Here is a 26,526-nt window from a genome sequence, read left to right as displayed (position 1 = left end):
AGATTTTTTTTCTCAAACTCACCACCAACAGCATGGTGTCTGTGCTTAGGAAAGCTTTCTCTGTCACAGCTTCCTTAGAAAGCTGTCTATTTATACTCAGAGCTGGATGGGAAAGAAAATGCTAGAGCTTGAAATTGTTCAAATGCTTTTCTTAGCATAAAAAAAAATCTAAACTTTCCTGCTGCAAACTTCATCAACACAAGAACAGTCTTAATTGTAAAATGCCTCATTTCTCAACAAGAATCTTGGAGACCTGGGTCTAAACTCTGGCCTGAATAAGGAACTTTGAAAATGTTCTCTGCGGAGTCATAAAAGTTCTCCGTTAAAGCCTTCCTCTCAGTACGATCTTGTCCTTCTGGATGAGCACCCTGTCCACTAGACTAGTTTCTGCAAGGGGGAAATTGTTCCGGAATTCCATTCTGGAACAATGGTTTTGTTGAAATGCCTTGGCTTTGACAATATTTATTTGGAAAGCTCCCAGTTACATTTGTCTGTAAGCTTAAACAAAAACGTTGGCCTGTGTTGTGTACCCTATTTATTTCTGAAATTTTTCTTATACCTGTGTAAATGAGTATGATATCAAGTATTTATTTTTAGTGAAATGCATTTTGTGCATTTATTGTTGAATAAATACCTTATCTTTCCAATTTAGAGGGCGGCTAGAGAAGAAATACTTGCCAATGGAGGAAGTCTGTCACATCACCACGGAGGTATAATTCCCAGTCTAATGTTTATCTGTCTTGTAGTGCCAAATATTTACCAGTGTATAAAATAGTTTTAATGGAACTTTGAAAAATATTTCAAAGATATTAATTGATATTACTGAGAAAAATATTTTGGCATTCTTTCAGGGAACTTCTCACCCTTTTTGCCAGACTTGCAGGGGAAGTGTCTGTAGCCTTGGTTGCTTGATGTCAAGTCATACAACGTGCTATATTTATGGCCACCCTCTTCAAACCTTTGATAGGAAATCTACAGGCTGTCTGAGAACCTGAAAATGTAGTTGGTCAGCTTGTCTTAAGCAACTTCTACTGAATCCTGTGCAGAGGTATATTCAGGTACATAGACCTCAAAGTGGGATACCAGTTCCTTCACAATTTTAAGACAAAACATTTTAACTAGTGTCCATTGTGGCTAAGTGAATAGTTAGCCCTAATTCCATAGCACCTAGTAAAAAGTATCTGCATAAAAGAGCTAGAGTTTGAACTAGACCATGTTGTAGATTACCATTTGTTGCACAATTGATGTGAGTATTGACGTATCTGTCTTGCTGCCTGCTAACTTCTGATGACTTTATTTCCTCACTTGTAGTTTGGAAATGATTTGTCATGAGTTAGTGGTCTCCTTGCAAGCTAAGCTATTTTGTACTTTAATATTTGACTCAAACCAACATCATGCCTAAAATGTTACCCTAATGCTTTACATATGCTTTTCCCACACAGCCTAATTAACTTGATTACATATGTCCTGTATCATGCTGTAAACTCAGATGTCAGGAATACTTGTTCTGGCTTCATCTTGATTTGTGTAACTAACTTTTAAACTGATTAACTTGTGATGTGTTTCTTTTCTCTCTACTCTTTTGGGGCATTGTCTGGCCACAGAGTTATGAGCAAAGAGAAGGAAGCCTAATGGTTTAAAATTAAATTATAATTCTGACATTCCAATATAGCTTTGCATGGGGAAAAACTGGAGGGCAGAAGCAGTGTTTTAAAACATCTTGGTGACTTTCTGGACTTGGAGAACATCTTGAAATTTGAGATTTATATCTAGGCCTGTTTTTCTTCATACAACTTTAATACAAACTCTAAGGGACTCTGCTTCAGCAATACCAGAGTAGGAAGGGGTTGGAAGATTCAGACTGTGATAACATGAGGGGAAAAAGTATTAGTGCTTAATGTGCTTTTATTGTCCACTGATTGAATATTTAGTGCAGTATTATAGTGGACTAGTCAGTTCTTGCAGAGGGGGTGTGGAATTTCCCCCTTGATCTGCTGTTGTGCTCTCCCCTGCTGTGGCACCTGTATTTTACTGTGACTAGTATTTCTTCCATTAACTTGCATGCAGCTGTAGCTTGTCATATGATTAGATGTATTTGTGTGCACCATATGAAATCTTGCTTACAGCATGTGTTGGGCAAGAAAAGAAATTACTTGTTGTATAGCATTTTCATATCCCTGCACACTTGAACTTCTGACTCAACAGATATGGGAAACTTGGTTTCTGTTAAACTTCTTATGCTCTCCTCAACTGTATCTTCTTTCCTGATAAATATTTTTCTACTTTAAGTATTTTTTCTTGGTCTGGCAGTGCATTGTGTACAATATGCAAGATCCTTTTTCCTGTGTTTAGTAGATTTGCTGCTGAGAATTAGTCTAAAGGTATTGCTTTTATTTACTGACCTTCAGGCCTTGTCATTCTTAGCACTGCTAAGACTGGTGTACTGTGTGGGGTAAAGGAAAATACTGGTGCAATTTCTTCTAGTATTTGTCTTGTAATTGTGATTAATAACAGTTGTTTTCACTATCTGGAAACAGACAGGCTGGTTTGTCTGCCTACAATCATGCTGTGATAAATGGAGCTATTTTAACTCTGGTTTTGTGTATCAAAGAAAACAGATGTAGTCTAGGACTTGAGGCTATAGAAAATACAAAGCCTGCTTAACTCAATCTTCATACGCTTCTTGAGTGAAGATGTGATTGTATATTTCAGTTTTAGATAGGTGTAAAGCTCTAGTTTAAATCTGGAGAAATACTAATTTTGGATGAACCCATACCACCTACAATGATAACTAAAATTGTGATAAACTTAAAATTTTATAAAGGATAACTTAAGAGATTTTAATTTGGATTCTATTTTATATTATCCCCAAATCCCCTGCTAATGAAAAGTACTGTAACTCTTGGGCAATACTCAGGAAAAAGTTAGCAATGTCATGAGAAGATTTCCACCCAGACACATGATGACTTCTGAAGTTTAAAACTTGCAAGTAGCATACTTTTTCTTTGTTAATGGATTATGCTTGAGGACCCTGCAATATATAACATCATACCTTGACATATCTTGCAATTTGTAAGAAGAACATGGCAGTAAAGAAATTGCAAAAAGTGTATGAATACCAGCCTCTTACAGCAAAAGAATCACATACATGCAGGAAGTCCTAACAAAGCTAGAAGTGTGCATTTGTGTAATCAGTTTATCCTTTCGCTATAACATTGACTTGTATTTTGGTGTGCGGTATCTGAGTGTTTTATTTTTATAAAGCTGGATATGATTTTTCTGACACTACAGTTTAAATGACTTTTTATTCTTTTAATCATATTGCCTTTTACTTCCGAATTCTATTTCTCACTCTTGACTTATGAGTATTAATTAGATTTAAATATTTGAAGGTGTCAGGAGTGATTTTTCTACTTTAATTTTAGCATTCTACATTTGAGAGCATGTTTCTGGATTATGTGATAAACAGGATTTACACTTAGGAAGACTCTTGGGCATGTGTGTTGCTATAAAAGTTCACCTGAAATGTAAAACTGAACAGGTAGGTGCTTTACATGTGCAGGAATTTAGCCATGCTCCAGTGCATCAGAAACTGATCCCTTGTAGAGGAGGTTTGCAGGCTTTTCATGAGCCTGGTAGTTTTGACTAAATGTGGTAGGTCTGTTTCTCACTAAATTTGTTGAGAACAAACTGCTGAAAACTTTTCAGTGGTTTTAAAGGAATTATTTTTGATGTGTGACTTTGAAGTGGTTTCTTATGTTTTTTTCCTGTCTCTTTTAACCAGTGCTCTGACATCATTTGTGGCTTGCTAAAAGTTTTTGAAAGGGATTCAGGAATTGGATATCCTGCTTCTAGTGATCCTCGTTTTCATTTCTTACATGAGCTTTTACAGCCTTCATTATAGATTTCCCCTTGCCTTTACTGAGTCCTGCATGTAGAAAGTGATATTGCACATCTTTGAACACAGCTTTCGATCCTGCTACTTTCCTGGCAACAGCTGTCTTTAGGTTTGTTTAAAGTCATGTACGTAAGGGTTGCCAGCATCTCATAGTCTGCTTCTAGATGCCTCTCATTAGAAAAGCAACTTTGGAAATAACAACTTTATAGATACAAACTTAAGTAAATAAAAATTCTTATAATGGCAAGCCCTAAAACAACTTGTATGAAATGTCACACCTTAAGTTCTGAATTCCTGTTTTATAAAATATACACTTTGTATACATAAAATAACACATGCTGAGGAAGTATCACTAGGTAGGATTGGTGTATAAACAGAACTATTTCTCTTTGAAGTACAGCATCATAAGGGCACTGGCTGGATTTGGGCCTGATCCTTTTTGTATTACCAAGTTAAGCAGCCATGTAGAACGAGCTAAGGAACAGTTTAAAAATTAATGACAAATTGTTTCCTTTGCAGAGAATGTTCTAAGAAATAGTTACTTAAGGAAACAATTATTTATTTGGCCTGTTGGTTTGAGCAAGTACCTTCATTTAGCTACTTAATAGAACTAATTTTCTTCCACTTTACAGGCAGATTGAGTAGGATAAATGTTAGTGCAGGCTGAGCTCCACAGGGTTAGTCAGGTATAATATCAATTTCCTGGCAGTTTGTTTACCTTAAAATTGCCTGTGTTACATGTTTGGCATTGCAATTCTGTATCAGTAAGGGGTCATGGCTTAGTTGTACACTGCAGTAATTAACTGCAGCTTTATTTCCTCAGCCATAAAATAACCCTCACAAATCACAAAATCTGGAATTATAAAATTCTCTCATGGGGAGCAGTTGGACACATTCTTTGCTGTTCTACATAGAAAAAGTATCCTCTTATTTTTGCAAGTTAAACACTGGAGGTGGATCATATTTTCATCTGTAAACTAGAGCTTGTTCTATTGATTAGAATGAGGCATTTAGACTGTGGCCATTCCGTGTCAAACACCAAGAAGCCCTATTGTGTGAAACAATATAATCACTCGTACTGTATTTTCCTCCTTGGTCTATTGAAAGTCTTAACAGGATTGTCATCTTCCATACCTCTTCCCAAAGAAATGCAGAGGATTTTCTGATTCATCAACACAGAATTTGGGAGTGCTTATTTGAGTTGTTTAGATGCCAAGTACAAACTTGCCAGATGTTGGGCAGTGATAGGAAGTGTTCATTATGTAGCAGACAAGGCCTCAGATATACTGCTCCAATGTACTCCCATTTTACTGCCGTATTAGATTAATGCGCTGACCTTTCTCGGTGAATTGCAGAGTTATCTCTGGAAAAGTAATAACCTGCTAAGCAATTTCAAAGAGTGGAAAGATGCTCCCCATAGAGAGAACCAACTTCAGAAAGAGCATGCAACAGCCGGAAGAGCCCCATCCTTCTTAAGACCCAAGCTGCCATTCTTCCTTTTGCAGAACTGTTCTGCAATACCTGCTTCCCTAAGTTGAAAGGACTGGAGCAGAGGAAGTCTAGGGCCATATGCCCTGCCACTAGAGCCTATTTCAGCTGAGACCACACACTCTTATAAATCTATTCTGTGTGGGTAGAGTTATTCCTGGGACCCATAGTTCATCAGCTGCACTTAAACTTCGCTTACAAGCCTGTTTGTGTGTTCTCAAGTACTTCCTGTTCCTAGAGGGAGAAAACTGATTGCTGCCTGTTTGCTAGCTCCATCCTTAGCAGCCAGATTTTTGCAGCCATCCAGACACATCTTCAAAGACGAGCAAGTGTGGCCTTGATGAGCCAGAGATCTTTACTCTCATTCTAGCTTCTTTTGTGGGCAGCAAGCTGCCCATCTAACACACTATGAGACTTGTCATCTGTGGCAGAGACTGTAATGTCAGTACCTGGTTGCTGCAAAGGATAGATGGCACAGGAAGAACAGGGAATGTGGTTGTGTTTTACCAAACTTTGTCATTTGGAATTATCTTGTGTTCATGGTAACCTCTCTTACTCTTATGGGATTTTCCTCTTCCTTTTTTCTTCTCATCCTTGAAGCTGCTTGAATTATTGTGCTGAGGAGGAACAGAATACCCTGAAATTAACCTGAAGTGAAACAAATATAAATACTGCTTTTCTATATGGTGTTCTCATCTGCACAAAGCATTAGCCTTTCACTTTTCCCTGTAATCAGATGGACCAGCTTAGAACTCAAAGAATAGAATTGCTTCAACTCTTTTTAACCCTGTGATACAAAAATTTGCAGTAGCTGACAAATCCACATACATCTCTGATGTGAACAGCAGGAGTTAGGGGCTCAACCTGCTGTTATCAAGGGGTTAAAATCTTTCCATTGAACATGTTTGTGAAGGACCACTGGTATCTGTAGTACAGCTTTTTTTGTTTCCAGTTCACTAATCAAATGTATGTTAGATTTATTATTGTAAAAGTATAAACCATAGAAAATTTGACAAGATAGATGTGTAAATTATCACTTTGACAGAACTAATGATGCACTCCAAGCACCTTCTGTTTTCCAGCACTTGGTGAGCGACTTCATTAAATATGCAACGACTGTTTGGTGCTGCTCAGACAGTGGTTCAGTTCCTCATGGAATTGCATTATTACTGGAGGTGTAAAAGAGGCAGGCGCGCTAGCTGTTGGGCATCCTGCTGTGATTCTAATGTGCTCCATCTTGTTGGAGCAGTTGTTTGCAGTCTTTTCAGGACAATTACATCCATAACCACAGGACACATTCACTGAAACTATATTACAGATAACAGTTAAGAATGGTAATGACTGTTCTTCTGCTTCTTGTGTAGGAGCCAGAGTGTGAGTGACTTGAGGTGATGGTCAAGCTGCATCCATTTTTTTCCTCTTTTAAACTATCTCCACATAAAATTCAACTAGATCAGCTTGCTCAGACAATCAAATTGTAATGGTGCTGTATTTACAGATGGGGTTGTTTGGAGCTGGGTTGCAAAATACAACTATAGTTCCTACCACATGACAAATGCTTTTGTCCTTCAGTTATGATCTTTGCTCTTGACATGCATGCTGGTAATAGTTGTTTTTCACCAAACTGCAAATTTCATTCTTTCTCACATTTGCTTTTTCAGTTGGCATTGTGACTAGCTCATATTCCTTAAGGTATAAACAACTATGCTCTGTTCTCCAGAGGTGTCCCTGTAATTTATTATTCTGATGACAGCTTGATGGTTACCCTGAGAACAGGGTACAAAAGATGGCTTGAATTTAGCTTCAGATACTCTTAAAGCATCTGCCTCTCAAGCCTTTGCTATATCACATCATACTGATAAATGGACTGTGTTTTAGGCTGACAAGCTAAATGCTATACTGTGTTTAATGAAAAAATGTCCTCTATTTTGAATGATCTGTTAAATCGGAGTTGATGACTTGGTTAATATATGAACACTTGGCCATGTAACAGGACTATTGTGAGAATTTTAGTGCAGTGAGTTGTTAAATAGCTAGTGTTTAAGCTGTGCTTTGTATATGGTATATGTTGTGAATATCCATTTTAATATGGAAACTAAATTCCTATGTAAAATCATATGTGTAAGTGCCAGCCTGTGTAAAAGTTTTGAATGAAATAAGATGTTTTCTTGATTGAAAACTAGGCTTTGTCTTCTCTTTAGAAAACAATTTTTAGTTATTTAAACCAATACTATTAAAAATTTTTTTCTGGCAGTAAGTTCTGACTCTTATTCTGCTTGCTTGAAAGCAGTCAAGAGGTATGGGGTTCTAGTTTTAATCTTTTCAGCTTCCTACTTGAGTTTGGCTTTTTAAAACTTATAATTACTATTTCACTATTTTTAATAGAACATGTGATCTCAGCCTAAGCTTCATCTAAATTTCATAGTTTCTAAAGAAAGTAGACAGTGTGGAACACAGGCTTCCTCTGGGAGTATGCTGAGCTTAATGAGCTTGATAGTCTGGTGGGCTCAATAAATCAAATAAAGCAAAACATTTCTCATTTTTGAATAAAAGCATTTATCACACAGTGTTTATTCATTCATGGTCACAAGATTGATTGGCTCCTAGAATCCTGCCATATATTGAAATGCTTTGTTTTTGTTTTTCCAGTAGGCAAATTGCGGAAGCGCTGGATGAAGGAGAGCATCTCCGATGTTGGCTTGGGAATGCTGAGATCTGTTAAAGAATATGTGGACCCCAATAACATCTTTGGAAACAAAAACCTTTTATAAAGCCCTGTACAATATGATGTACTAAAACTTCAAAATTGCTGTTGAAATTCCTCATTTTCATTGTACTGATATCCCAGTAATCAAATATAACATAGACTAAACTTTAAGACTACTATATTACTTTGTCTTTTCCCTTCTAATAAAGTGGAATGAATTCCTTCATTCATTGTTAATGTTTATGGATTTTTACTTACAGTGCTTTTAAACTCTTGAACAACCCACTGGGCACATCAAAGTATATTGCCAACCAGGAAATGCAAATTTGGTTTTCCAAGTTTGGTTAGGCAACCCAGCTGAAAGTATTTTCCATGCTGGATACAGCCAGCTGTTTCTTACTAAAGCATCCCCTGCAAGGAGAACAAAGACTGACAACAGTGTTGTCTACAGAAGCAGCTGCTCAACCCAGCCCCTTGCTGAAGGAAAGCTGCTAGGAGACAGATGAGATTACACCAAGGAGTACTTTTGTGCTGGAGAATTAAGTATGTAATAGACTTGTAACCAGCAACCCTTTAAAGCACAAATGTAGGCTTTGATCAAAAGAGACAATGTTAAGTCAAACTACTTCTAAAAACTCGGCAGTCTCCCACCTTAGCACTACTGAAAATCTTAAATTGATGTGTTCTGAGTTGTATTTGCATTGCTGGGATAATCTGCTTAAATTAATCCTAGGTAAGTCACTATAAGTTTTGTACAATGGACATTTCTCACTGTATGTTGAAAACAGGTTTGTAACATAAGACTTTGCCTTCATCTGTACTACAGTCCTCGTGTGTATGGTTTTGCTCCTGTTTTGTTTTGCAGAGATGCAAAATACCTTTTTTCAGTAAAAAAAAGTTTTAGCTATTCAAATGAAACTGTTTGCCCAGCACTGTCTTTTGAAACAGTCTCAACAGTTTTACTAAGCTTAAGTGGACAACATACTGTCATCCTAAAAGTGAGGTTTCCCATTTTAATTTTGTACAGTTTCCTATGACCTTTATGAATTGTTTATTTACTTCACTGGTAGCCACAAATGTAATTGTCCATTTAACTTCAGGAAAAATTTCTTGAGTACAGTATAAGAGTAAGCATTTTTACATTGAAACTTGAATCTTAATCAGTAAAACAAACTAGAAGTATTTGTCAGTACTCATGATCCATTTTTAAGGTGGGTTATTTTCTTAAAGCAAATTATCCGACTTTTTGATAAAGTATATGATCACCTAGGATAGAAACAAAACAGAGACTATCCTTTGAGGACATTGTCTCTCTAGCCAACTGCTTCACTGCTCTGTAGTGACAGTTTGGGCACCTTTTGTATTGGTAGTGCCCTTAACAAGGAGAAAAATAAAATTGCAATTCTGTTTTTAAACTGTTTTAGGATACTGTCTAATTCTCAATTTTGGTAATACACCATAGAAAGTATAATATACATGCTTGAAAAAATTGCATATCAAACAACTTTGAAACTGTTTAAATTAATTTCAAGTATGTAATTAAAATCATCTAAAAATCATGAACAGTCAAAACATCACTTTAAAATGCATGTGGTTAAGATACCAAATCAAAGCCTTTTATGATCCACAGGTCATAAAATAGGATGTTAATGTGGTATTTGTCATGCAGTTAGATTTATTTCTAATGGTCTTTGTTTCATAACACTTCAATATAAAAAAAAAATCTAGTCTTCTGCATTTTTGTTCTTAATATTTTGGCCCACAGAGCTCATATTTCAGCAGCACCCAAAACAGTAGGTATCTGTATTCTGTTTTAGGAAACCAACTTCTGGTACTGTGGTTAAGTGTTCCTTATTCGATATGTGCACAATGGCTGTCTCGGCAAAGTGAGCGTTTCTGCAGGAGACTCCCTCGTTTTGCATGCTGCACAACAGTGATTCCTTGGCCACAGCTGGAATCTTGCTGATGACCAGTATCACTGAAATAGAGACCTTTCTAGGAGCTGGTAAATATGAAGGGTGGATTTTTATGTGCCTCGGTGAAAGCATGGTATGCTAACATGAAATATCAGTTTTGAAGGAAACTGTTTGGATAACCAAAAGCCTTGTTTCAGAATGACAGCACAAGCAGAACTAAAACAAGTCATTATAGCTCAGTAATACACTTGTCTCTTAAGACGCTGACTTATTTGACTTAAAAGTACTACATAGTAGTGCTTAAAAGTACTATGTAGAAAGTACAACTTCCTAACTCTTAACTTCCTAATTATGGTTTCCCCAACCTTTTTTTTTATTGAAGTTACACAACCAAAAACTCCTTATGCCCTTTATTTTCAATTTTTAAATAGCCAGTGGCTTCTGAAATGATTTAAAATACAGTAAAAATTTCCACTGCACATCAATTGTCCTATAGGACTCTTATAACCTGTTATTTCACCTTCCTACAGCTACAACACAGGACAGCCCCAGGGAAAGGATTAACTGCAAATGTAATGGATATCTTTTTTTCTAATGGCTGCCCTACAGCTGTCTTCCTAAATATTTTTCTATCACATGAACTGTTCAGAGCTTAGTGAAATCCTGCAGTTGAAATGCATATTTTATCAGCTGTCTTTAATTCTTTCACTTTTAAATACCTAATGAAAATAGAGAAACATGTAATACAAGTACAGGACACCTAGATATACACAAATCATTACCCCTTTAAAAGAAATCTTCCCTCTTCTAATAGTGAATTAAGTCTTCCACCACTCTCTTCCTTCTGTTTTCTTTATACAGACTACACTTCCCATAGCTGCAGCCTGTTCAGAGATGGAGTTTGTTCCATGCAGATCAGAAGTGTATCTTGGCAAAGCATATTACTTTTTCATTTGGTTGACTACTTTGGCCATGTATAAGATAGTTTTAATTAAACTTGTCATGACTTGCAATTACACAGCTACTGCTCTGCCTTTCTTTGAAAGGAAGAAAGGTGCAGAATGAATATGCTTGACTGCTGAGTGCATTTACATTGGAGAGGGACAGTTTTATAAAAGTTTTGAGAGGAATATCATCAAAGAACATATGTTAGAAATTAACACAGAGTCTAGATCTTAAAGAAAAGCATGTCTCTGACTTTAATACTGTGGATATTACCACTTACAGTATATTGGTTACATTAGAGATGTCATCTTTGCCTTACAGCTGGGAACAGAGGCCAGGCCAAATAGTTCTTCCATAGCAATGTAAATTAATTGAAACCAACCTCAGAGGCAGGGATATGTTAGCGTTGAAATCCAGAAAATATGAACTGTTTCTCAGTCTTGGAAAATGTATGCTTATCAAGGTTGTAATTCAACAAGGTTATAATTCAACTTTCTGCTAGTAAAGCCAAACAGTGTGTGTCGTTCTAGTGTGAGACTAACTGTAAAACTGCAGTTGTAATGTAAAGAGATAATCAAACCTTATGTCATTAATAAAATAATAATAATAATAATGATCCTAAACCATTATGTGTTTTTGTGCTGAAACTAAAAAATATGTTCCCCTAACTTGTCACCTTGGTTCATCTTAACTTGGTGGTAAACTTCTAAGGAAAACAAATAGGAAGGCTTTGGCATTCGTAGAGAGAAAGGAGACTGAATTTGAAAATATATGCTAATAGAAGATTTACTTTTGCATTCTATTTAAAGCAAAACAGGAATATTAAAATAGGAGCAGATTTTCAGTGAAGGAAGGGAAAAACAATACTTGGCTTCTGTTGGATTATATGAATTTGTTAGTCTATTCAGTTCAGAGGCTTCCCTTCCTGTTTTCCCTGTTTGGACAGCAGAGCCACTTTCTACTGCTCTTGGAAAGCTCTGTCAATATGACACAGGAGAGCACCTTATCTTAGTTAACTTCCCCTTGTTCAAAGACCTGTTATATTAAGTTATTGCAGCAGCTATGACTTATACATGCAACAGCAGGAAACTATCTGATAGGAACTATTTGTTAAAGCTGCATAAATCTCTATTTGAAAGTTTCGTGTGCGCAAATATGCACATATGAGCAGAAGCATATTTGAGTTATCTCTATCATTGCTATAAAGTTTTTATTATGTCCTTTAAGCTAAAATGACTGAAATTGCATCTTGCTGAAAGGTCTGTTGAATTGTCTTATGCTAATGCAGTTTCATTAATGCATGTCATTTGAAATCTGCAAAAAGCACTGTATGCAGGGGACAGGAGATGTAATGATGTGATTTGTAGAATTATAAATGACAATATTGCACCATTATCCCAAATTTTGTGTGTGTAATATTTCATCGGAAGGAGAAAATTACCTGATATTTAGGCATTGGTATTTGTATATTTCCCTCACATTAGCAGCATAAAAATGTAGTGTTTTTATTTAGTTTTAGATCTAGTTACTCTATAGGAAGGAGATCTTGGGTGATATGTAATACTTCTCTCAGGATGAGAACCAGATCTCATTAACATCCTCTTCATTTTTAAACAAAAAAATCCTGCATTTTATAAGAAGTTGGATCTGAATTGGCAGCTGCTTGCTGTGCATGGTTTCTTAGTCCCAAAACTGACTCTCAATTCTACATTACCTTTGAAAGAAAACTGATGTCTTTCCCTAGGTTGTTTATGGAGACCATACTTGGCAGATGATTGCTTTGTTCATGTTCAGCTTTCAGGTCTCCTGTGGTGCTCAAGTGCAGAGGTAGTCAAAGCTTTTTTCAGAAATGTTTGGCATACTGTCTTTGAAAAATATCAATACTGTCAGTTTGAAATTTAAAACTTACTGTTTCAAAAATATTTGAGAACTTCATTTTAAATCTTATTGTTACTTGCAGTATTTACTGATACAAGTTGCAATAATATGTACCTCTGCTGAAATGCTGTGAAATATTTCATTTATGAAGTTGTTTTTGCACTTTGGAAAAACTAAACTTTTTTTATGGGAAACTTTATGAATGTTTCATTTTGATTCAGAATAAAGCTAAATTTGTTTCAGTTGACTGTTCAGGAACTCCAGTAAAATAATTCTGTTTGGGGAGCATCCAGTCCATTTCTACCTTCATGATAAAAGCATGGAGACATAACAGCTTTTGAATGACTATATTTGTTGTAGTGCTGTAAAGTGTCTCATAGCAGCCTTCTTTCCATGAAATGGAAGTGTTGATCAATGAAACTTATGTGTACAAGAAGATGATGGACACAATCTGATGATGTGACTGTAACTGTGTAAAGTATAAGCTTCTAGAACTTCAGATCAAATCATAAACCAGAAAAGTGATAAATGTTAGTCTTTGTTTAAAATTCATTTAAAAATTAAACTATATTTTCTAATGAAGAATGTGAAATGATTTTTTTTACAACTTTGCAGTTCAATATCACATGGCTTATCTTACTGTGGCTGTCTTTCCAAGGTGCTATTACAAAATAAAATATTAAATGGACAGATTTTAAGATAGGGCCTTGATAAAGGTGCTCTCATTTCAGATTACTGGAAGGGCTTGGATCCATTCCCATGGCGCTCTGAGGATAGGGATATCTGGTGCTGCCATCACACCAGTCAGTGCTAGGTAAGCAACATAAATACTCAAAGCAGTTTGAAGACAATGGATAGCATTGATGTTACGTACTCAAATGAAGTTCAGCACTGAATGCTGAAAACATATATATATATATATATATATATATATAGTCAATTTGGATAGATCAATGCACAGGCAGGACAAATTGATACATGTAATTACTGATAAATTGATTATTGATATTGGTATTGATAAATGGTTGAACAGCAATCTTGAATTGCCGAGGATAAGGCAGTAATGAAGCCTGAGGATCTGGGAGTAGGTACAAATACAGCAGTTAACCTTTATTCCTTTTACCCGGTGGCAGCAGCCATCAGTATTTCCTGTTTCACTCTATTACTGCTGCCGCACAGGAAATCCTGACTGCCCAGAGGCAAGGGTTAAAGCTGTTCTGAAATGTCAAGTGACACACTCACCTAGCAAATATGTAGCAGCTGGATAAATATGTGTAGAGATGAGGCAATAAAAGGCAGTCATCAAAAAAGTAAATCTGTCTAATGTTAGGAAGCAAATGTAAGAAAGACCTGGGTGAGGTGAGTGCTGCATGAAAATCGTGGCTTTAGAACGGCATTTTTTGACAAGCCTTGCGCATCGTACTTACCAGTCTGAGGAGGTTACAGAGTTAGAGCGCAGAGTCCTGGATAGATGAGAGGATTTGGGTTTTAGCCTATTTTTTTAAGGAAACAAAGCACATGTAATCTCTTTACTGCTCAGTTTGCTCCTCATTTTTCTCTTTGTCTCCACCAAACCTTTTGAGCTTTGTGGATGGTTTCAGCCAAACTTCAATGGGTGGAAGTCTCAATATATTAAGTTCTCACAGGATTTTGTAGAAAAGAGGCAGCCATGTAGTTAAGCAACCCTAATTTGTGCTGGCAAGGAGCTGAAATGTTAGCTCAACCCTTATTAGATACCAGACAACCTATGTGGTAGAAAAATGAATGCTCTGACTATGGAAGAAACTAACTGGTATTCACTCCACTTCAGATGATCAGTGCTCTATGCTATATGGTTCTCCAGTTACTAATAGCTGAGTTTTTCTTGCAGCCTTAAAATATTCTAGTGAGTGGATCAACCACAAGGCAAAGCCATTGCAAACTGGCCTTTTCAGTACTGCTGCTCCTGGAAATACAGGACAACACTGTTCTTCCAGTTAGTGTTTTTGACATAAGATTTCCTTAATAAATGAAGATCTTGCCTTTGTTCATGCATGTCAGTATGTCACAGCCACACCCTCAGTTGCGCTCGATGCTATTTTACAGCTCGTGTTTTGGCACAGGAACATGTAAGAACAGAGACTTGCCTTCCTTGGGATTTTTCTGGGACTCAGTTTAGTGTGTCTCAAAAGGAGCTTGGGTGGTAGCTTCCCCTTAAAAGGGGAGATCCCTTTAAAGCATAGAACTGACAACAGCTGGCAGGAAACTGGGACAACCTACAAAAGGGGTGCTGGGGAGAAGAGGGAAGGGAAAAGATGCTGGAAGAAGCCAGCAGTGAGCCAGGTCTCTACATGTGTTCCTGGCTGTAGTTCCAGCACCTTTATGAAGAAAGCATTCTCCTAATGAAGAGTTATGCTAGCTTTACAAGTACGCATTCCTACAGTGGTGTTACCCAGCACGTGGTTAAGGAAGCAGGGTTTATGGTTTTAGACAGAGGAGATGAGTGACTGCTGTACAAGAAGTAGCGGAGAAAGGTTTTCGAGCAGAGCTTTTGCATGGTACTGAGGTTAGAATTGCAACCTGGAGTGCAGGCTGCTGCCTTCCTATCTGCAAAGCCTCAGCAAGCGGCACAGCCCATCAGCACGCTTAATAAAAACTTCTTTGAACAACTTTGCCTGTCTGTTGTATGACTTACAGCAGATGATATAGTGACCAGGAAGCAAAGAGAATTACTAACTGGGAAAACAGAGCAAGGGCAGTGCAAGCCAGTGTCTTGCTTCTCTGGCTAAATTACACTGAAATGAACATCTGGCAGCAACAGCCGAGCAGAAGGAACTTGGTTGCTATAGAGAAACAATAAATTTTAAGATGGTAACAAATCTGCTGCCTTAATTAAAATTTAGTACTTTTTTAAGATCGATGAGAGGAAACCTCTATCTCTTCATTTGTAGAACGGTATGCTGCTCTGTGGACATGAAGAAAACATGACATTATTTCCTGTTCTTTTATAAAGCTCACCTACATATCTGGGCTTTAGTTGTCGCATTCAGGTGTTTACTGCTAAGCATTTGCAGGCTGGCCCTCTAAGCCCTTCTCCTGAGCTTTGGGTTCTTCCACTTGATCTCTATTGCAGTGTGATTTATGTTACTAAAGCCAAAATTATCCTTGTGGCTGTTGCGGAAAGGAGGGCCTGATTATTAGCCACTGCTTGAAAAAAAAAAGAAAAGAAAAGTAGAAGAACAAAAGTTTTGGTTTGAGATTTTTTGTTCTGTTTGTTTTAAGACCGTGTGCTGATAAGCTACAGGTGCAGACCAGTCAGTGCACAGCAAAGTTAAAACCCCTGGGACTAGCAGAATAGCAGCCCTTGTGCTGAAGGATGCGTGTGCAATGTGTTGCACAAGTGCAGAGACACTGCAATGATCAGCAAGATCTTCAGCGCCTGGAGCACTAGTATATAGTACTTAAAGTACATGCAGGCTTCCTTAATGGCAAGCAGGTCGTGTGAATACAGGGTCTAGTATCAAGGAAGAACCATGCTTGTATCTATTAAGCCTCCGTACGCACAACCCTGTGCGTGGTGCTGATACTTGGCATCTTGAAGCATAAATGTGATGTCTCACTCTTAGTGTGAGTCTCAATGACAGTGTTTGCTCACTGCTTGCAAATAAGCTTGCAAATAAGCTTGCAAATAAACAAAATGACTGTGTGCTGACTTTCTATAATGTTGCCTGGGGAGTCATATAGAGACATGGCAGGTTTTCTGAACTCCCTCCAGATATGGGCCACAGCTTGTGCACGTGTTTTCTTTAAAGTGTGCAGAGCTTCGATGTCTCACACGTGCTATTTTTATTTGCTGCGTTTGCGAGTGCCTGTCATTTTATTGTGGCCCTGCTTGCCGCCGTGTCCAAGCAGAGGCAGGAGAAGGCCCTGGGGCTGAGGGCAGCCTCGTGCTCCCACTGCCGCGGGGGGCTGCGACCAGGGGATCTCGTCCTCTCTCCCTCCTGGCTGAAAAGGGTGATGCGCGGCAGCTGCGCTGCAGGCAGGGCTGGGGAGGGCAGGGGAGGGGAGGCTGCCTGCGCACCTGCGGCCCGTTGGGCTGCTCCACTGCCCGGGCCGGGGGGTGAAGGTCAGGTGTGAGGGCCAGGCGTGAGGGGTGGGCTGGCCTGGCCCCCTTGGCGAGCAGCCCCCAGCGAGCAGCCCTGGCAGAGCGGAGCTGGCTCGGGGAAGGCAGGCTGCTCTCTGCGCTGAGGTAAGCGGTGCGCCCACGAGGACCCCGGTGGTTTTAATGCCTTTCACGCTGCTTGCTGGTATCAATGTCGCGGCCTGGGGCAGACACCTGGCATCCCCTGGGAAGAGTGGGGGGAGCCTGTGGCGGGCTGAGCTGGGCTAAACCAGGGCAAAGTGGCCATTTTCTGAGGGCTTCCCCTCCGCGCAGGCACAGCCGGGCCCATTCTGAGGGGCCAAGATGGCGCCTCAGGCGCCCCCCGGTGACCCGCTGGCAGTGAGGGGCCGGGGGGAGCGGAGGGGCCGAGGCGGCGCCCCGAGGCTGCGGTGCCAGAGTGCGCTCAGTTCCTCCGATGTCCTCGCACCACTGAAAACGCAGGCTCCTGAGCGCGGCAGGAGGCCGGGCAGCGGGGGGTGACGGCGCAGCAGCCCTGCGAGCCCGGGGCACGCGGGTTTGGCAGTTCCCCTGCTCCTGAATCTCTCGGGGCAGGGCTTGCTGCTTTTTGGCCACAGCTGTGCTACTGCTCAGGCCTGCAGGACCTCTCCCCGTAACCCACGATAGCAATGCGGGATGCAGCTCCTTTAACAAGCACACCCAAAAACTGTGCCAGGATTTGGGGTTATTTTACCTGTTTGTAGCCTCGCTGGATCTCGGTAATACCAGAACAAGTCCCTTTAGATTTTGCATGCACTGTTTGTCTTCTGCCTGCCGATTTATCTTGCTTTTGTATGGGGAAAAAATACACGGTTTCTGCTTCATCTCATGGCATTCGGTGCACTAATTGCTCTGTGTGGAAAAGATATTGGCAGGGAGGGTTTGGGGGGGGGAGGGGAGACCCAGGGATAAGGACAGGCGTGTGGCCTGAGTTGTAGTTTTTTCATAAGAAGTGAGGGGAGATCTGTTATACTGATCACTCGGATAATATTTACTGTTTCTGTTCATGTCATGAAGCCTTATATCCTTTTTCTAAATTGCTCTTCTTCTGTGTAACAAATGGTGCCATAATAGCTCATGTCTAAATAACTTTAAGGAAAAAATACACTCCAAGTACAAAACTTAAAAAGAGTAAATCCTACCTGGTGGTCTATATTTCCAGGCCTGCAAACATAATTTCAACTCTATAATTCAAGGGTTCTTTCCTTTTTTTTTCTCTCTCTGTAGGAGAAAGCATTTTATTCTATCTTACAGTAACTTTATACACATTATAAATAATGTGTTTTTTTCAGAATTAGTAATATAGGAAACCCTATTAATGTAGATACATAGAGTTCAGCTGTGTTCATTTAAATACCTATGACTGTACCACAAGGTATCTATCCCTTGGCTTTTGCTCATGTTTCACATGTGTCGGGCAGGGTTTGCATGGCTTACACTTGAGAAAGCAGTGACACCTGCGAATCCCAAATGACTTAGAGGTGATATTTCACTTCTATGCAGTTATGATAGATGTTAGTTTTGCAAATCATATTCTCCCCTTATTTATAACCTGTCAACCCTAATGTATCTAAACTGCCTTTACTAACAGATCCATTTTTTGTATTATGAGTGTGCAACCGTGAAGGAAATGCTTCCCCAAGCTTTTGATACCCAGGGTGAGCTGCTACTTGGCTTGTGCGTATCAGCCCGCCACAGCCCAAACAGAGGTCCCTGTGGCCCAGCTCCCCACTGAGCAGCGGGACAGGGCCCTGGGGGACCTTGGGCCGAGCCGCGCAGCACGTCCCTCCCCATGGCTCCCACCAGCCCTGGGGCTGGCTGCTGGCGAAGGATACCTTTGCAGAAAAGAGTTGAAATGAGAAGAACGAGTGAGCTCTAAGCTCTAGAATTTTGCTCTTTTTTTCTCTTACTGCCTGGGTTATGCGACAGCAAGTGGAAGTGCAATCCTCATTTCCATGCATTGGAGAGCAGAGGTGATAGAGCGCGCAGGAGGAAGAGGCCTCCTGCAAAAGTGTCCCCCTGGTATTACAGCTGTGCTCCAACCTTGGACCCCATTGGGCACTTTGCACCCCCAGGCTAGCAAGCAATGAGCATGGGCCATGGGCTGCATGGCCTGGGAGCAGGCTGCAGCCGCACAGACACAGAGGCCCTGCCAGAAACTCCTTTTTGTGCTCGACAGTGGCAGAGTAGACCAGAGGGAAACTACTCAAAGTGCTACACAACAAGCTGTTTTCTGCTGGTCATCTTCCAGGGTCACCTCCCCCTGCTTCTCCGGTGATGGTAGCTTGTCTATAGCCAATAACTTAATAAAGAAAAATATTTCTCTTTAAACAGAAAGCGGGCAGTAGAACTGCATGATCACAAAAGCCCAGGGATTATTCATAGCCTGCAGGCACAAATTGGCTTTTTGATAAATTCTTAATATCCACGTATGATGGTACTTACTAAAATGATAATTGCTGAAAGAGTTAATAAACCAGAGTTTAGGAAAGTTCATGGGAAAAGAGATGCCAGTTAGCTCATGTGCTACAACATCACGCGTGTAAAGCTCCTAATGGCTGCAGGAGAAAGAAACAGGAGAACTGTTTTACTCCTAGCATTTTCTTTGGAATTGTTGAATGAGCTTGAGTTTAACAATTTCTCTGCTGCAGAGCAAGGACAGTAATTGTGATGTGCCATTGTGCTCTACAGTCACTTAGTGATCTTTGGATTCTACTTTTAATGTCTTTCTTTCAAATTTTGCTTGCTATATTAAGACTTTTCAAAACAGGGGACTTATGTTCTACCTATTGGATTGTGCTGCCGCTATGTGCCATTTGTGTATTATATACTTTTGATTTGGTTTTTAAAACACTCCTTATAATCCATTTCCATCAGCTTCAAAACATGTGACTGTAAAATGTTGATGCAAGTATTCACATCTCAATTATGAAGGACTGTACAATTTCAGTCTTTGCTGCTTTTTGAGAACAATACATAAAAAGGACAAAAAAAAAATTTCCGTACAGTGGAAGCTACAGCTGAATTTGCTTTTAACCACTGTATTACAGTGACTTGAGTATAACCTGCCTGTAAAACTTCCCAGCTGTTCTAGCTCTTTTTCTTTCAGAAAGTTGGCTATAGAATAAATTAAGAGTATAGAACTGAAACCAAGATGTGAAATTAAAGTTTAATAAAAGTAAATAAGGTCCTGTATTTATTTTAGTGAGGCAATAAAAATGAACATATAAAAACTTGCAATTTAAAATAATGTACATTCTTTTTATGTCATTCCTCTGTTTTCAATTTTATTGGTACAACTGAGATATATTTACTTAAGTTGCATACCTGTGTTTTTCCAGCTGTGATGGTAGCTTGTTTGTTTGATGCTGTTAGCTTTCAAGATACCTTGGAGGAAATATGGGGAGCAAAGCAGAAAAAGGAAACTGGGAAGAGGTAGCTCCTGCTCCCTTGGTCAATGCCACCTGGCACCAGCACACCTGGGGCTGCCCTGGGGCTGCCCAGGGGTGCCCTTAGTTTATGCCCAGGGAGTAGCCCCACGCCTCTGCCCAGCTCCGCGGTGCCCCTGTGTGTGTGGCTCCCGGCCCCGCTGGGGCAGCAGCTGAGGATGCAGTGGAAGTAGAGATCTGGCCCTGAAGGCTGCCTGTCGTTGGCAGCGCAGGGACCTGAGCAGGCTGGAGGACATACTGTCAGCGCTTCCCTGAACAAAACGGGAACAGGTCCTAAAGAGAGTCACCTGCCTTCCAGGCTTGGTTGTGGCCATGCAGATGCTTATGAGTATGTGTGCATTAATAAGTAATAGAAACCTGGCAGCTGAGGGAGAATGAATGAACACGGGATGAGAACGTTATTTGCGGACACCAGGAGAAACAGGTTGTCTTGTAGCTTTAGGCTTGCTGAATGCGCAGGTTGCTTCTAAGGGCAGGGAAGGTAGAAAAGGGGGAGATGTTCGATTTCATTCCTGAAAGTCTCTCTTTTGTGAGGAGCAATGTGGAAAAATGTTTAACCACTGAGGCTCAGAGTCCAAGGCCTCGTTTCCATTTAGTTCAACAACAGTGATAGCAGGAGTGAAACATCTGGATACTACTGAGTTGTATTGCTTACTGATACCATTGGTGTACGCTGTTTGACTTCCACTGAAGGTAAAATAGAGGATCTTCACTCTAGCTTCAGGACCCATTGGGGTAAGGAGGGAGAACCCTTCTTCTCTTTCTGGAGTCTTTAGAATGAATTCTCTTTGCATTCAAGAAATGGTAATTCCTATAAAAGGACACTTTCCAGTGTACTCCATGAGGAAGGGAAGAGAAAATTTGGAGGAGGATAGGGAAGAGAAGGTGTTTAAATAGGTGTGGAGCATCTCGGACCCAAAAGTAGTGTTGTCTTTGCCACAGATGTAAGAGAAAACAGAACCTGAGTGGAACAGAAACCTGACTTTATCTAAAGTAACTAGCTCAGTTTGCCTAGTTTTGTTCTCTCTCTCTTTCCATCCCATTTGCAGAACTGCAGTCTCAATCCCACAACCTACCAAGTCTCTTCAATTAGCATTGCCTTCAAAGACAACTTAGTTGTAGTGGATCAAGCCTACATCTCATAGTCAGTCCAAAATGCTGCTCTGCATCCATAGTGGTGGCATCTACGGGTGGCTGGCAAGGTTAGTCGGTTCCATCAGTCGTGGATACTAGAGTTGCTTTTGAGTGCAGAAATTGATTTTCCACCTGTTTGTAGCTGAGTATTACTCTATTTCTATACAGTGTCTGCTAGCAGGGACTGCAGGAGCAATAGCTTTTAAAGCATCAGGACAGGCTTGCACAGTCTAAGATACTGCATTCTTCTGCTGAATTTCTTGTGCGACAGAAGCAATGTCTGTGCTCTGTTAGTGGCTTTCCCTTCAGATGATGGGGACATTAACTGGGTCTACACTGATAAGAGTTGTGCAGGCTTTCTCATCCAGGACAAAACGTTCTCTAAGGCTGATTCTCCTGGCATTTGATTCATTCAAGAAAACAATTTGTCTGTTTTACCACATTTGCAAAGCTGAAGGGAAACAGTTTAGCCTATTTCAGGTGGACAAAAAAGGAGATTTAAAAAAAAGTGCCCTGATTCAGAACTGTCTGTTCTGGGACATTCATGATCCCTCAGCTAGAAAATAAACCTGTGGCAGTTTTGCGATACTGTTTCCCGAGATTCCCAGTATAGACCCATCTCCCATCAAAACTGGGCTGAGCTACCTGCTCAGTGGTGGCCTTGATTCACATCAAGGCAGTCTACACAGAGAATTAATGCAGATTAGCCACAGTAATACAACCACTGTGTTGCTAACACATTTTCCAGTTTACTTGGTGTTAATCTCTCTGTGTGGATAAAATGCTAAATTATCTATCCTGGAGCTATTATTTCTCAAAAATTGCACAGTCTAGCATGACTCTGCAAAGCCGTTGTTCCCTTTGAGCACTGGGGAATGGGCAAGATTGCTGTTTTGATGCTAAGGTGCCCGTTCTCACCTGCCTCACACCCACTGCCCTCCAGCCCTTTGGTTTTGGAAAGGAAGAGAGGCTAAAGATGCATTTGCTGCAATGCTGGGGCAGGAGAGGAGGCTAAAGCTTTCATGGCTTCTGTGCTGTAACCAGCATATTGCCATCTGGAAGTCACTGAGGGAGCCTGTTAATTTAATTTTATTACTGTGTATTTTAAAGACTGTCAGGGAAGCCCAGGGCTTTGGGACAGGTCTTCATTTTAGTTTAGTCTAAATCAAAATAAATAATAAAATCCTCATGAAGATGTACAGGCACCGTGAGATACTTATTCAATCTGACATGATGAAAAAATAAACTAATGATGTTTTATAGCCTCATGAAAAAATATTTACTTGCTTCATATGATTGTGCCAATAAAGTTTTAAACAGATTAAAAGCAAAGACAGATGCCAATGTCCATACTGATGACTTTGCATATGAAGAAACAAAGAAAGGAAATAGAATTATCCCAAAATGACAAAGCTTTCCAAACACATTTAAACTCATTAAAATAATGTCTGGTGCAACATGAGCTTCTTTGACTTCTAAAACCAAGCAAGTTTTGCTATAAATTTGGCAAGCCCCTAGCAATAATTGAAGAAAAATGGTACAAGTGCATGTTGGGAAAGACTTTGGATCAGAATACTGGCTTTAGGAATGCAACTAAACTTGAAATGAGGCTATTTCAGTCTGTGCAATTATGTTTCTAGAGATGCATCTGAGGTACTGAGGCTGTTTGTACTGTACTGAGTAAAGTTTTGTTCACCAAAAAGATGGGCAATTGCAAAGGAAGTGTGTGAACCTAGTTGAATTGAGCCCAATGCTGCAATGAGTATAGATATGTTTCTTTTAAGTGTTCAAATGTTTTAAGTGTTATATACAGGAAGTAAAAATGCCTAGGAAAATTGAGGATATGAGCAAATTCTCTACGTAGTACAATATTCACAAAGTCACACTGCATGCTGGAAACAACTAGTTTCAGGTATATACGCATTTCTTGCATGGGAATTACTTTTGGCACAGAGTTGAACTTCTGCTGTGATTAGCATCCCCTGCTAACGCAAGCCAGACTGGTAGCTCTAACATTAGAAGACTTTGGAATCAAAATTAATCACAGAAATAGCTCCATAATGAAAACACTCGAGTTTCATCTACACAGTACCTGCCAATAATGTGGGCACCTCTGGAGTTGCCCTGGCGTTGAGCCCCAGCGAGTGCAATGATGAAGCCAACAAGGGTTCGAGGCGGGCAAAGCAGGGCAGAATTCAGTCATACTCATGCAAGCAGGAATAAAATGGAGCATTTGGGAGATCCTACCAAGGAGGGGAAGTTTTGTTTCAAGGTTGAAACAGTTGACAAGAAAAATGAAGATATCTAAAAATGGCTGAATCAACACTAAGATAAATTTATGGTATTGACTAATGTACAAGCATGTATCTTGCCTTGCAGAGCATCAGTGCTCTTAGCCTTTCTCCCATAGACCACACTAAGTAATTAATGAACTTTCATATGGCAACAATGGCTCTGAGCAAGGACCCGGCGTTCTGCCACGTGCCTGCTGACCACTAGTAAAGTTCTGCAGTTGTATGTGTACCAACTTTCCTCTTTTTTTTTCTTAGTTAAAAAAACAATGGTCCTTTAAAAGGCTGCTTAAAAAGGTTTGTTTTTTTTCCCTTAAAATTGGTCTCCCACTGAAGTAAATACATGATGTACAAAAATCAAAAATGTATGTATCAAAAATGGGAGAGGATGTGGCATGAGCACCATGAATGAGCCCAGATAACCACAGGGAGAGGCTGGGATTCACGATGATACATCCCTGATCTAAACCGCTGAGAAATATGTGACGTACTGATCTGGAGCTAAACTTGAACTTTGATTGAACTAAGCTTCTATTAGCAGTATACTCACGAGCAAGCATATCTCAAGTGTCTGGATCTTAGGTCTGGGTTGGAAAGATTGCATATCTGATTGATATCTGCAACGAGTTCTTCATAAGTCAATGCATTTCTAAGAAGGATAATTATTTTTTTCTAACTTGCTTATTTTTTAATTCACACCTGCAAGCTAGTTTGTGCACAAATAGCCTAACATATTCCTGCCTGTGGGACATCTGTAATTGGCATTTTTTTTTAGTTTTTTTTTTTTTTCAAATCAAATTTTAAAATGCCTGAGCAGCCATATGTGTGATAAAGATTAACTGCTGTGCAGAATGACTGCTTTCAGAGAAGAGGGTGGATCAGAGCTCAGCACTAATAAAAGGTGTGAGCTCTGTTAGGTGATCCAAAACTATCATGATATGACTAGGAATGCTTATGATCTTACTTTTTTTTTTTTTTTTTGGTATCTCTGTTCTTCCCTTAAAAAAAGAAAACAGGCTGTAAGCCAGAAAGGCAACAAGATAAATAAGTATATGTCTAATCAATGTAGTAAGCAGTGACCACACCAGAGGCCAGGTCGGTGGGCCTTGGGTCAGCCTATAAATCAATACAATCTGAGTGTAGAATGGCATGCGAACTTGACTTGGTCCCCTCTGCTTTGCATGTGTGTATCGTTATTTTCTAATAGGCCACAGTGGAGTGAAGTGGGTGTTTCTGGCTCCTTTTCTAGGTATGCCTGTTCCTGTAAGTGATGCACATTCTGTAGTTTGGTCTGCTTCCATCCTGAGTCGCTTTCAGAAAGACTCCAACTTTTTTATAATTCAGAGTGGCAATAAAAACTATCAACATGCATATTGGCAGAGCAGGCAATCCCATTTACTAGCACTCAAGCTAAACACCCACTGACTGATAAAGCTGCCACTGTCTCTTACCAGCCTTGCCAAAATGACATATTGGGCAAGGGGGTCTCTGTCACCTCTATCTCTTGCAGCACAGGCCAAGAATGGTCTGAATATACAGTAAATCTTCATTTAACTCTGGACCAAAGATTACCTTCAACTGCAAAGAAAGTTAACTCTCACTTTAAAGCCAGATGGTGCAGGTTTGAATGCTAAGAAGGAAGGTGTTGAAAAACACATGAGAATAGCCAGGATGATAATGTATTTACTTATCATTGCTGGGTTTCTCCTCTATTCTCCTTAAAATGTGTTTGCTATCGTCATCACACAGCAGACAAAGACCAGTCTGATGTTGTTCCTTCACTTTTCTGAAGTGAATTTGAGATGTTGTAAGTGAAATCTTTGTTTTTCAGAATTGGCAAGCTTCCCCCCGCCCCCCCCCACGAATAAATGCCTTTGAAAATCTTCTTCCTCATTTTCCCATTGCATGTGTACTATACAACAATCATCATATTTCACAGGAAAACTCAAACAACTTGATCATTACTTATATCAGTGTACCCTAGGGAAGCATCAGCCTGGGTTGGCAAACTCCTTCCATCAGTCCTTCTACAACATTGATTGTGATCTGGAAAAACCTTGGTCAGATAAGAAGGAAGATTCTTGGTTCATATAAGCTTTGGGCTTGCTGGTGCTAACAGCTAACAAAAGGAACGTTTAATTGTGCTACTTGTTTTTAATTACCTTGCTAAGGCCAGCAACTCCTCAAATGTGTGGGCCACTAGCCTCGGCATGGGTACTGACAAACTCCAGCATGAATTCAGCCCGTACAGGGCAATTCACTGTGAACATGGATTCACTGGCTTCCCTTTTAACAGTTGATCTTTCTCTCTCTCATGGATTGAGCCAAAAGATTTGTTCCAAAAATCCTAAACTCAAAAACATTCAAAATGTGGGTACAAATACTGCAGTTCAGGACTATCTAATCATCTCTAGCCTAGGCAAGAATTGGAGATGCAACAAGATGCAAAGCTTCACAGTCTGTTTGCAATCACTTTCATATTCGAGTTTTCGGCAGCAGTCAAAAACCTTGCGTTATTTTCTTCTGTGGGCCTCCTAAACAAAGCAAGGGAAGTACACTATATATTTTTAGCCACTTTCATAAGAACTACTATTTCCACAAACAGAAGCTGGACAATTGGTTTGGCTTGCTCTCCTAGCAAAGGACAGGGAAGCTGGAATACCTTGAGAGGTTCTGGATGAA

The 26,526-nt window shown here is 39.8% G+C and overlaps 1 protein-coding gene across 4 annotated transcripts in view; it reads left to right on the top strand.

Annotated features, from left to right (window-relative positions):
* Positions 1–8,918, top strand: part of AGPS (alkylglycerone phosphate synthase) — a 62,388-nt gene extending 53,470 nt beyond the window's left edge. For 2 of the 4 annotated variants that reach the window (XM_026075179.1, XM_026075202.1), the window contains 2 exons: positions 653–710; positions 8,036–8,918. In XM_026075179.1, coding sequence (XP_025930964.1) covers positions 653–710; positions 8,036–8,157 — 180 coding nt within the window. In that variant the 3' untranslated portion in view covers positions 8,158–8,918. Of the gene's footprint in view, positions 1–652; positions 711–851; positions 1,059–8,035 lie in introns of all 4 variants that reach the window. The other 2 variants (XR_003255088.1, XR_003255090.1) reach the window with 2 other exon arrangements.
* Positions 8,919–26,526: the final 17,608 nt, after the last annotated feature.

Source organism: Apteryx rowi, unplaced genomic scaffold (assembly GCF_003343035.1).
Source record: "Apteryx rowi isolate R43461 unplaced genomic scaffold, aptRow1 scaffold_110, whole genome shotgun sequence".
Lineage (NCBI taxonomy): Eukaryota > Metazoa > Chordata > Aves > Apterygiformes > Apterygidae > Apteryx > Apteryx rowi.
This window is presented reverse-complemented; position numbering and strand designations above follow the sequence as displayed.